The following is a 12372-nucleotide window of genomic DNA, read 5'->3' as shown; positions in this document are numbered from 1 at the left end:
TGTGTCTGGCCCATTTAATATAGTGGTCAGCTTTCCGCCCTTTTATGGAAGCAAAACAACTGAGGCCTGGCTTGTTATTTCCTATGCCTGTGAAATCTGCAGGAAAAACATTTGCTTTCTTTTCTTCTCCTGTTTTTTGGCTTGTGATTTTTTTTTTCTGTGTCCCGTTATGAACGTGTGACGAGTTCCCACATGTAGTAGTTAAGGGTTTTGATGTTGACATTGATAACAGTGTGGGCGGTGTTAGTATGGGCAAGTATTAAGGAGTCTAAGCTTGATAAGGGACTTTATTTATCTGTATTTCCACAGAATAAAAAAACAGACTCTGTACTAAAATGGACACACTAATAGTTGTTCTATTTACAGACCGTAAGAAACAGAGCAAACATTTAACTCTTTTGTTCTACACTTTGCTTCTCCTACAACAGAAAAAAACAAACAAACATGGTTGTCTTTCCTGTGACATCACATGCAAATGTGCTGTACAGACAGACGTCCAAAAACCACATTCATCAACTTGCATACCCATAAAGATAACAGGCAAATGAGTCAGAGAGAGCAGCAGAAAGACTTCTCTGGACTCAAGAGATACAGGAAACCAAAGAGTGGTTATGAAAACCGAGAAGAAAGGTAAAACCGAGAGACACTGTAAGGAGGCAGACAGGGGGGGCGGCAATAGATGATCACATCATGACCTCAGCAGCCTGAGTGTGTCATGTGGGGCCAAGACACCTAAGTCACATGGAGCCATGTGCAGACACAAGGGGCCTGGGATCCCATTGAGCTTGCACACATCCAAATCATGCATCAGTGGAGTGTTTGGGGATTACGGTGACCTAACATATGAAATACTGTATTTTGTTTTAAAACTACTGAGGCTTTCCCGTAATGTGATGCACCCTACTAGACCTCTTTGGCATTGGTGGCTGAATGAATGGCTGGGTGCTCCTCAAAATTTTCAAGTTAAACTAAACAACTAAGAAAATAATGTGAAAATAATCAACAGATGAATCTACAATGAATATAACACAACCGCCAAGCTTTAAGCATATGATGCGTGATGACGTCATCTGGGCACTTTTAGTGACTTTTGGAGCTAGTGCTAGCTATGTACATTGAGAAAAAGACTGGTAGCAATACAGCAATACAGCCGCCTGCATAGAAACTATGCTGTGCTACTTAGGGACACGGGGTCCCACAATTTAAGCGTATGAAAGACTACTTCGTAATACGAAATCCTGATTGAGATTCAGGTGCATTGCCCTGATACCTTGCCGGGCAGTATTTTGGAGGCTTGTCCAACAGCTTACTGCCTGAACTAAACCAAATATTGAAGAACCTCAAACAACTGCTAATTGTTGGCGCCTCACAGCTAGTTAAAGCAGGAAACTGGCCTCTTTTTACACTTCCAACAACTACGCTCATTGAAATTGTTAATAATACACCTATATGTATCATATGCCCAGTCATACTTTATATAGCCCTGACAGCTTCCAGCTGTAAAAAAGTCTGTCATAAGTCTGGATGTAACTGTAGCCAGGTTGTTTGCATGAAGAGTTTGCATAATCCTCACCTCATACAAGACACAAAGGAGGCGACAGGACAGCCTCTCACGACATGGTAGCCATGACTAATAACCATCCAAAACCTCATACTTATCTACGGACAAGAACCTGTACATCTACCCCCACTTCTCTACATCAGAAAGCCTCTTCCCAGAAAGCTGTGCATGTTGCGTTTGTGTCTTACGTGAGCCTTCTCTCTGCGGGCCTCCAGCAGTTTGTCGTGGTAGTGCTGAGCCACAGGTGGGTCCACGTCTGTGAGCTTGGCTGAGGGGTTCTGCAGCGTGGCCAGGGTCTTCATGGGTTCCCCTTCATCCAGGGCCTCATTGATCAGTCCGATGGCGGCAATACCTGTACAAATTAGGGATGTTTTCCTTTTTTAAAGAGGGCATTTTAGGAATTTATTCGTGACAGAACAACTTAGACATGAAAGGGGAGAGAGAGAGAGAGAGCGAGAGAGAGGGGCCGCAGGTCAGAACTGAACCCGTGGCTGCTGTATCGAGGACTGAGCCTCTGCACACTCTACTGGGGGCGCTATCCAGGAGCCCACAAATTAGGGATGTTAATGATTAACCGTTTAACCAATTACCGGAAATAAGAATTTAGGCCAATTAATGCTATCAGTTAAACAGTTACAGTTAAGTAGAATACATGTTTTCTGCTTTGTAAAAGAAAAGTAGTAGTGTTAACTAAGCTCTTTTTTCCCTTCAAGTTCGTGGCTCTCTGCTGGGCGGCGCTCAGAGCGGAGAGCAGCGTGACCTATGTCCCTACGTTGATGAGGATCGTCGGGTTAAATTGGCCGGCCTACACACAGAGAATGCCAGGCAGACACACAGCTGACAACCTCGCCGTGGGATGCGATGGAGACAGGCTGGGATACACAGTATGCTCCGAGGACCGCTGTGGACTTTTGTCGGTTATACAGACCTGCAAGCGGCTCCAGTAAAGAGGCTGCATGTGTTCACAAAAATGCACGGAACATTGTGACAAGCAGTTGTAAAGAAAACTCTGATCACAATATATTATGAGAGAATGAAATGGAAGATATGACGTCTGTAATATCAGTCAAGAAGTGGCATCGTCTGACAATGTCAGGGTTTCTGCAAGTCAAATTAAAAGACTTTTTAAGAGCATAATGAATTAAATTCAAGACCTATACCTATATCACAACATCGAAAAAGTCTGAAACAATTCCTCGCTTTCCTTATTGGCATTATAGGACTTGGCTTTTTTTTTTTTTTAACTTTTTGAGTCCCAGTGGAAACTCAAAGCAAACCATCGTAAATTTTTTTATTTCAGTGTGAGTTTTGACACATTTGGGTGTAGATGGATGCGAGTGGGTCTCTTACGTTCATGTTCCTCCTGCACGGTCTGATTGACTTGGTCAATGCAGGCTTGAATGTCGTTCCAGGTCAGATATTTGGAGCCCTCCTCTCTGGCTGCTGCCTTAAGACGCAGCAGCTCGTCCATGTACCTGAGGAGCACACACACAGGTACGCTACCACATTAACAGCCTGCCTCAGTCCGTCCAAGAAACACACAAAAAAACTTTAAAACATCACTTAGACAATATGTCACTGACTCCTGTTGTGTGTGTGTGTGGGTGGTGGGTGTGTGTGTGTGTGTGTGGTGTTGTGTGTGGTGTGTGTGTGGTGTGTGTGTACCTCTGAGCGTATTCGTTCTCCACATTACTGAGTCCAGTGACGACGCTGGACAGTTGTTTCCAGAGGGCGTCGCGGTTTCCAGAGTCCATCGCCTCGTTCATTAACACCACCGACGACAGCATCTCCACGGCAACCAGCAGCTCGGGGTGGGACAGCGAGCCCTGCGGGACACAGGACAAAAATGGACCTCATATGTCAAACTGCCAAGGAAGACAGACGATGGGACGAGAGACAAATGATTTGTTCTTCCATAAATAAATCAGATATTAGATTTGAGAAATAAAGACATCACGGTTTTAAAATTGGTTGGAAATGTTATGTACTGTATGCCTTACAGGCAGACTGTGTAGTATGTTCTTACTACTAATAATATGCTGCCTTCCAAGAAGTAAAATAATGTCCTTGTGCAGCAACTAACATTTATTTGCCTCAAGAGGTTGTTAAAGGTCCCATGGCATGAACATTACACTTTACGAGGTTTTTTAATATTTATATGAGTTCCCCCAGTCTGCCTGTGGTCCCCCAGTGGCTAGAAATGATGTTAGGTGTAAACCGAGCCCTGGGTATCCTGCTCCGCCTTTGAGAAAATTAAAACTCAGATGGGCTGATCTGGAATCTTGTCCCTTATGAGGTCATAAGGGGCAAGGTTACCTCCCCTTTCTCTGCTTTGCTCGCCCAGAGAATTTGGCCCCCCCCCATGAGAGAGAGACATCATGGCCACACCCCCCTCCTCCACCTTGCCCCCCCTCCTGTCTTTACCATAGGTGTGCTCATAAGTTCCTTGGAAATAAATCATTCAGCATGAAAAAGCATTTAAAAAAATGACTGATAGACTAAAGAGATCTTAGTCAACTAAGACCAAACCAACCGATTTTGCGACTTATCAACTAGGATGGGGCAGCCCTAAAGTTATCATTTGGAAAATTAGGCAGGAAGGAGGTAAATCAGTTTTTATTCATTAGTTTGTAAAATAAAATCTATCGATAGCGAGGTCAAGATAACCATACCACACCTGTCGTAGTATAAACTGTACGAACGCCAGTGTGGTACTGACTGATGAGGTAGGTCATTTTCATTTTCAGGTCAATTCATCCTATAAGTTAGCCTCAAAAGCTCAAATGTTTTCTGTAAATAATGATGTGATTGGTTCTACCTAAGTACATCTGAGTATATTTCCATTTCGGTACTAATGAGGCAAAAACTAATAACGGTAACTCCACTAAAATAATAAAGTTGTGTGTGTGTGTGTGTGTGTGTGTGTGTGTGTGTGTGTGTGTGTCTGCTGGGTACCTCTGGGCACTGCTGCTGCAGGCTGACTAACTCTCTCTGGTAGAGGTCTGCAGCGCTGGGGTAGACTTCAGGCAGCTGAGCATCGGGGTTCATCAGCTCTTCCACCGTCTTCTCTGGCACCCCCGCCCTGATCGCACTGTTAATGCGTTCTACTGCCTTCAACACTACACACACAAATAAAATAAAAAAATCGTAAGAGAATTATAAGAACTATTGCTGCAAAGATGAGTTGATTAGTTGTCAACCATTAAATGAATCGCAACTATTTTGATAATCAAATAAATCGGTTTGAGTCTAAAGGAAAATTTCTCTAATGCCATCATATGAATATGTTCTAGTTTCTTCACTCCTCTGTGACAGTAAACTGAATATCTTTGAGTTGGCTTCAAAACGAGACATTTCAGCATGTCACCTTGGGCTTTGGGAAACACCGATGGACATTTTTCACCATTTTTAGACATTTTATAGACCAAACAACTAATCGATTAATCGAGAAAATGTTTGACGGATTTCTCAACAATGAAAGTATGCGTGATGCAGCTGGAGATCCAGATGTAGAAAGATGTACGTGTTACGTGCATACTCTTTAGGTAGGCTTCCGCAATGTCATTGGCCACGTGGACGCCGCTCTGCAACTCATCCTTAGTCAGGGCTTCTCCTGGAGACACCTAATAAGGAAGGATCAAGTTGAGATTACACTTAGGAAACAGAAGCTTTGATTTGTTTTACTGCTTTATTGACATAAATGCACAGCTTGGTTTGCACACTGATCCCTACCTGGTCTTTATTCTCTCGGTCAGCCTGCAGCTGTTTGAGATACCAGCCTTTGTTCTGGGGCTGCAGTTTCTGAATGCCCATGGCTTTAAGGGCCTCATATAACTTATCCTCATCGCCACGCAGTAGCGCCTGCTCCGCCGCACTCAAGGCGTTGCTCACTGTAGGAGAAAAGGTTGAAATTTCACTGCGGCACCATGGAAACTGGTCTGGTCTAGTCTGGAAGACTAATTAATAAATCAGTTACAAGTCTGTGTGTGTAAGTAAAGTTTATTTAATAGCACTTATCACAGTCAGAGTCACAAAGTGCTTCTCAGGCAAAATTAATCGTAGTAAAACAAAAGCATGAATACAAAACAATACAGTCAACAATGAGGCTAAATGAAAGCCTGACTAAAAGGGAGTTTTTCCTTGCCGCTGTCGCACTAAATGCTTGGTTTTGTGGGAATTACTAACATTGGCTTGGAATTGGGTCCTTGGAAATTACAGAGTGTGGTCTAGACCAACTCGATCTGTAAAGTGTCTTGAGATAACTTGTTTTGAAGTGATACTATAAATACAATTATATTGAATTAAAGAGATGGGTCTTCAGCTGCTTTTTAAAGATTTAAACAGATGCAGTCCCTCTTAAAACATGTGGCAAAGTGTTCCACAGTCTAGGAGCGGCTGTTTCAAAAGATGTAACAAAGTGTGTGTGTGTGTGTGTGTGTGTGTGTGTGTGTGTGTGTGTGTGTCTCTCTCTTACCGTTGACTTTGTTGACGTTGCCCTGGATTTCAGCCTGGGTGAGAAGCTCATCGTAGATATCTCTCTCTGCGTCGGAGTTCTCCATTTGCTGTTGGAAAGCAAGTTAAATATAATGGCATTACACGTTAGCAATACTTATCACTACATCCCCCCCCCTGCAGTAGGTAAGTAAGATAGATATAGAGCGCTTATCACTGATAATATTCACCAAGTGCATTACATAAAAAATATGCATGCATGGAACATACAAATCAAACATATTAGACCTAAAAGAGCAAGCTGACAAATAGGGTTGAATGAATTTGAATGAATGACTTTATTGGTCTTAACCATAGGGTATGGTCAGAAGCTTCAGCTTATATCAGCCCCCCCCCCTTACATTTTTAGGAGTAACAAACATATTTTCAATGAAAAAATTGACAAGACAAGAAGGACATCAAAGTAAAACCAATGTAACATGCATTTCTTTCCAGAAGGTAATTTTGTTTCCTTTTTTCATAGATTTGGTGTAATTCTGGTCATTTATTTGTTGAGCCCATTGGCAAAACAAATCTTTTATATTCCTAAAATCATAAATCTTACATGTATCTCTCAAGGCAAGAAACTACTGGTAAATCTGTCAAGAGGAGTTAAGATTTGTATCCCTCTCTCTCTGTCCCAAGTCCATTCAGGCGCCATTCTTTACTATAGTGGCTGTTTTCATTTCTGGTGCCCGAGTGGTTTCTATGGCCTCAGCATTTTATTCTGTCTGATGTCACAATTTTATTCTGCTTCGGGCTGTATGTTTAATAATGTCCTAATCAAAAAGTGGATAACTGTCTTGCCACATTTTTTATTATAGGGCCATTTTATGGGCTCTCAGGGATAATTCGCCCCGGGCCACCATTCGTCTGTGCACACTACAGCATTCATCTGTGCGACTCTAAGTTTAAAAGTGCGTACCCGTTTGCGCGAGTTGGCCACCTTCTTTCCCTTGGCCTGGTACAGTGTGTCGTGGTACTGGCGGGCGGAGGTGGCGTCCAGGTTGACCAGCATGGCGTTGGGGTTCTGCATGGCGGCCACTGTGCCCTCTGGTACGCCGTGGTCGATGGCCTCGTTGATGGCGATCACAGCGGCGTGTACTGAGGAATTTTATTTGGATGTTTTATCTTATATCAGGGCTGGGAGATATATTGATATCTGAGACTAGCCTATTATTTGCCTTTACCCACTTAGTTATTGTATCCACATTATTGATGAGCACTTACCCTAACCCTACAAATTCTCATTGTGTATATATATTTTGTGAAACCACCAATTGTCAACCCTAAAATATCAATCAATAATATTGTACACTATCATTCCATAATGAAACATAAGAATAATTTCTACTTTTGGGAAGCGCATTTATTTGCTTTCTTGCCAAGAGTTGCCAATGAGAAGATTGATAGCACTCCAACGTCTTAAGAAGCCACAGTGACCGGGTTGGTACCTTAGCTTAGCATTAAGCCTGCAAGCAGGGGGAAATAGCTAACCTGGTTCTGCGAAAAAAAAATCTGCCTACCAGAATCTCTGAGTGTAATAAGCAATTTCTATTTTTTGGCCTGACTCAGTGACGTCTTGAGGAGAAACAAATGAGATATTAAATGTGTTTATAAGTGCGCTTTGGAGGTCCTGGCTAGGCAGATTTGTTTCCACTTTGGACAAAACCAGACTAGCTGTTTGAGTCTTCATGCTAAGCCAATTGCCTCCTGGCTGAATGAGGTATTAATCTTAGAAAAATACATAACAGATCTGCACACCAACGTAGCTTTGGTATGACTTCTCCTTCTGAGGAAGAGGCTGGTAAGCCTAGTAAGTTGTGGTACCTCACAACTTTAAAAGCATTAAAATCTGTCTCACAGGAGCTATTTTAGTGTGCAACTCTTTTTGTAATCTTTTTACTGTATTGCTTTGATCCAGCGCCCAAAGGTGTGTGTCTTCTTCATCGTTTCTTAGATGTATTAATCTTCTCATATGACTCTCAGCAAGAAAACAAATACAAGCATATTTCCCAAACTGTCCAGTTTGGCCTTTGGAATATAATCCATCAATATTGTATCTTGTGATATGAGAATATTGTGGAATTTGCGGCAGAGGTCAGCACCAAAAGGCATTCACTTGGATGCATTACGCACTCTTACCAGTGATTTTAAAGAATAAAAATAGAAAGTAGAACGAAAAAAAGATTAATTCTATTAACCAAATCAATGTTAATTCAAAGTAATTGCACATGCTCCTCATATCTGGAATAAACTCCCAGAAACCTGTAGATCCGCTGCTACTCTCAGTTCTTTTAAATCAAGGCTGAAGACCTTTCTTTTTGATGCTGCCTTTCTTTAAATGAATGCTCATTTCTTTAAATTTCTTATGCTGCACTGTAACTTTTATTCTTGTGTTTTATGTGTCCTAATGTTTCTATTTGGTTTTTAACTGTCTATTCATGTGTTTTACCGGTTTTTAATGCTTATGATTTTTAACTGTTTGTACTTGTGTTTTATCTGTTTAACTGATTTTGTGTAAAGCACTTTGAATTGCCCTGTTGCTGAAATGTGCTCTACAGATAAAGCTGCCTTGCCTTGCCAAAGTAGAAGTAAAGACATTATCTTGGAAATTTGGTGAAAATTAGAGTTCAACATCTTGGATAATTTTAGTAATTCTGTTTTTCTTGTCATTGACATGAAAATATATAATAACTAATATATTAATAATAATAATATAAAAATTAATAACTTTCGACCAGTGCTTAAAAAAGGGTTTCTTAGGTAAACAACTGATAGATCAAAAAATGTCTGAATGACAGAGGTTCGAGGAGATTAGTATTCGTTTCATCATGAAAGTCTGAATCATCTGAACACTATGTCATCTGCAGTTCCCATCCCCTCTACCCATGACACCCAAACCCCTCTCACATGCAGCTTCATCCACTGAGAGCTCATTGGCCAGGATGCCGCCAATCTTGCTGAAGGCGGGCATCTGGATTCCATACTTTTCCAGCTCACTCTTCATGTTGTTGATCTCCTCCTCTGGGAAAGAAGACAGAGCAGAAGGAACAGATGAATGGACGGAGGGAAGTGACAGACGGTGGAGACAGAGTTACAGACTGTTCCTGGCTCATGTCGGGAAATTGGATTTTGGACTCTGGCTTTGGGACAGAGGAGCCAAGCTGGAACTCAACTGACAGGAAAAACTCTCACAATTGCTAATGACTTTCACATTTCCAGCATACCCTCAACACTGTGGCCCGCTGCTGTGCTACCCTTCTCAGGCTACATCTACAAAACCACGTTCTGGTTTGATGCTTTGCAGGCACCGACCGAATTGCCTCCTTAGTATTGGGTATCGAAAAAATGGCTCGTCATTCAATGCTAAATTTCAATACCTACTGTAAAAGGTCATTCTCATCAGCATCAGTGATACAGCACACTTCTAAAATCTAACAATGCTGCCGATTGGCTATCTAACATTACACGTTGTAGAGACAAGAGCGAAAATATATACAAAAAAGATTGGGCAGTAATGTGTGATGTTGTAATTTATTTTTGTGAAAACGGATTTAAAAAAAAATTGGTTTCAAAAACCGTATCATTCAGGAACCGCATTTAAGTCACAGTATTAGCATGGGATTTTTGTTTCTTTTGGTATGCTTGCAACACGTGTTTCCGAGCCCTTAAAACAGACATTTGGAAACACTGAAATACGGCACCTTTGTGGTACCCTTGGCGCCGTGCACCCTGCTCAAAATTTAAATTATTTTAACTTTGACCTCGTTGCTGCTGACCTTTCAAGGCACAACCAATTCCAGAACATTCATACGCCTTGCTTCTTTGCTCTTCGCACCACAAAGCCGCGGATCAAGTGTAGGAGCCTTTAGACTTACATACCTTTCAGTAACAGTTCCACTTCGTTGTCGGTCAAAGAAAATTGATCTCCGGTCTTACTTCTCGCCATTGTTGTTCTTTCTTTAAAGTATTTTCTGCTCTACTATATTCAACTATACTACATACATTCTGCTTCTAATCAGACAATTTGTTTCCTGTATTCCCCCGGTAGGTGCATGCCCAGTGTATGTGAATACGTGAATGGTCACGTGATATGCTTTGTCAGATGTGTTAATATGGCCAAAGATTAGTTCTGCTACTGGAGCTCAAACTCTTGTGGGGACAGGGATTGTTTTTGACTCAAAACCACCGCTTGAAAAACAAACATGTACAGTAGTAGTGTAGATGTAGCCTCAGTGCTGCTTTCGTTTGTAATGCTCTGGATTTAAGATGTCATACTTGGGTAAACAGCAACATAATGAGGAAAACAGATGAACAGACTCATGTTCAGGCTTACCAGTGAAATCTACTTTTCCATACAGATCCTGGATCTGGGGGGCCAGGCCGAGCTTAAACAGGTACAGGCTGTACAAGAGGACAGGGACATGATAAGTAAAGAAACAGGACTAAGACACATTAGCAGAGGTGAAGAACAGGAACCATACAGATCTGAGAACACAAAAAGCCATTTCATGCTTGCTCACAACTTCTGTACAACCTAATCACCACAGTAAACCGAGGGGAGTAAGAGGCGTTCAAAGACACAGGTCGGACAAAGAAAATATCACAACGCAGCCCTGTTGTTTTAGGGCAAGGAAACAGATGTTTCAACACTCTACCTCTGCCCCTCGTGTCCCTTTAAGAGGCTGTGAAACCAATGTGATTCAACCAAATGCAGAGGCTTTTTTGTTGTAACTTGTTTGTTCACTTATTGGTACATATTGACGTAAAAAATATAAAACTGTGCTGCTTTTCAGGAAGTAAAATAGTTCTTCTCTAACATAACAGACAGTACAGTGTAGCGGTGTTTATTGCTGTGGATATGGACAACGGACAGCAAACTTAACTTCAGATTGAAGAAGAGGACAGAGGAGTAGAGGGATAAGAAGGAGAAAAAGAAGTAGAAGAGGAGGAAGATCAAGAGTATTAGGAAGAAGGTTGAGATTAAAGTAGAAGAGGAAGAAGAGTAGGGGATAAGGAAGATAAAAAAGTAGAAGAGGAAGAAGAAGAGTAGGGGATAAGGAAGATAAAAAAGTAGAAGAGGAAGAAGAAGCAGGAGAAAAAAATGGAAGAAAACAAAGAGGAAGATGACGAAAGAGGATGAAGAATTGGGACAAGAAAGAGAGGGAGGAGCAAAAGAAGGAGGAAGAGGAATAAAAGCAGGAGGACAAGAAGGAGAGGAAGAAGAAAAACTAGGAAGATTATGAAGGAGGAAGAGGAGGATAAATAAGAAAAAGGACGAGAAGGAGAAGGCAGAGGAGGACAAGAAGAAAAAGGAGGAAACTGTTCCATTATCTCTACTGTGACTATTATTGTCACTGTTCATCACACCCCCAACCGGCACCGTCAGACACCCCCTACCAACAGCCTGGGTCTGTCCCAGGTTTCTCCATAAAACGGATTTTTTCCCTCGCCACTGTGGCTCTAAATGCCTGCTCTTGGGAGATTACTAGAATTGTTGGAGCTTTGTAAATTATAGAGTGTGGTCTAGACCTACTCTATCTGTGAAGTGTCTCGGGATAACTTTTTTTAATTGACCTGAATAATAGAAAGCGTGTGACCTGTGTTTTTCTTGTCCAAGACAAACTACTTGTTGTCGTAGCACAGTAGATTTCAAACTTGTGTTCCTGTCAAATTTGAGCATCGATGTCACCAGCAGCTGGACCGACTAGGTCAGAATGGCAGTACTTGAGATTGGTATAAGACTTTCAGAAGGTCCTGCCTCAGAATTGACCACATTTTTACTCGGCTTTGTCCCGGTCTCAGATAAAAACTTGGGATTTCCTTTCAAGACCACAACTGCCTTTTGACGTTTTGATAAAGGGATTTCTCATGATACACTTCTGGCTAAATAATAATAAAAGGAGGTGAATTAATAAGGATCTTAATTTGTTTTCTGTGGGTGTTTTTTTATTTTTTTATTTATTTTTTTTTAATAATGGCAATAGGGATCTTTTAAATCATTTTGAGGAGTGTGGTTGGTTAGCATTTTCCACGGCATTCAGTGTGGGACACTGGTCTGGTCTTCACTCCCCTCAAAGTCTTGGCCTTGACTCGGTCTCAACTAGAGGTGCATCGATGAATCGATTAGTTGTCAACTATTAAATTAATCTCCAACTACTTTGAAAATCAATCAGTTTGAGTCTTTTTTTTTTTTTTAAATAAGAAAACAACATTTCTCTGATGTCAGCTTCTGTAATGTGACTATTTTCTAGTTTCATCTCTCCTCTGTGACAACAAACTGAATGTCCTTGAGTTGTGGACAAAACAAGACATTT

At 41.4% G+C, this 12372-nt stretch overlaps 1 protein-coding gene across 1 annotated transcript in view; it reads right to left on the bottom strand.

Annotated features, from left to right (window-relative positions):
• The window catches only part of iqgap1 (IQ motif containing GTPase activating protein 1), a 67497-nt gene that overhangs the window by 19885 nt on the left and 35240 nt on the right, over window positions 1-12372 (bottom strand). Inside the window, exons 6-15 of the mRNA XM_032511743.1 lie at window positions 10392-10459; window positions 8966-9079; window positions 6978-7156; window positions 6036-6123; window positions 5294-5451; window positions 5100-5184; window positions 4517-4680; window positions 3227-3387; window positions 2912-3036; window positions 1750-1913 (exon numbers count right to left, since the gene is read on the bottom strand). Coding sequence (XP_032367634.1) covers window positions 1750-1913; window positions 2912-3036; window positions 3227-3387; window positions 4517-4680; window positions 5100-5184; window positions 5294-5451; window positions 6036-6123; window positions 6978-7156; window positions 8966-9079; window positions 10392-10459 — 1306 coding nt within the window. The remainder of the gene's footprint in view (window positions 1-1749; window positions 1914-2911; window positions 3037-3226; window positions 3388-4516; window positions 4681-5099; window positions 5185-5293; window positions 5452-6035; window positions 6124-6977; window positions 7157-8965; window positions 9080-10391; window positions 10460-12372) is intronic.

Source organism: Etheostoma spectabile, chromosome 1, assembly GCF_008692095.1.
Source record: "Etheostoma spectabile isolate EspeVRDwgs_2016 chromosome 1, UIUC_Espe_1.0, whole genome shotgun sequence".
Classification (NCBI taxonomy): domain Eukaryota; kingdom Metazoa; phylum Chordata; class Actinopteri; order Perciformes; family Percidae; genus Etheostoma; species Etheostoma spectabile.
This window is presented reverse-complemented; position numbering and strand designations above follow the sequence as displayed.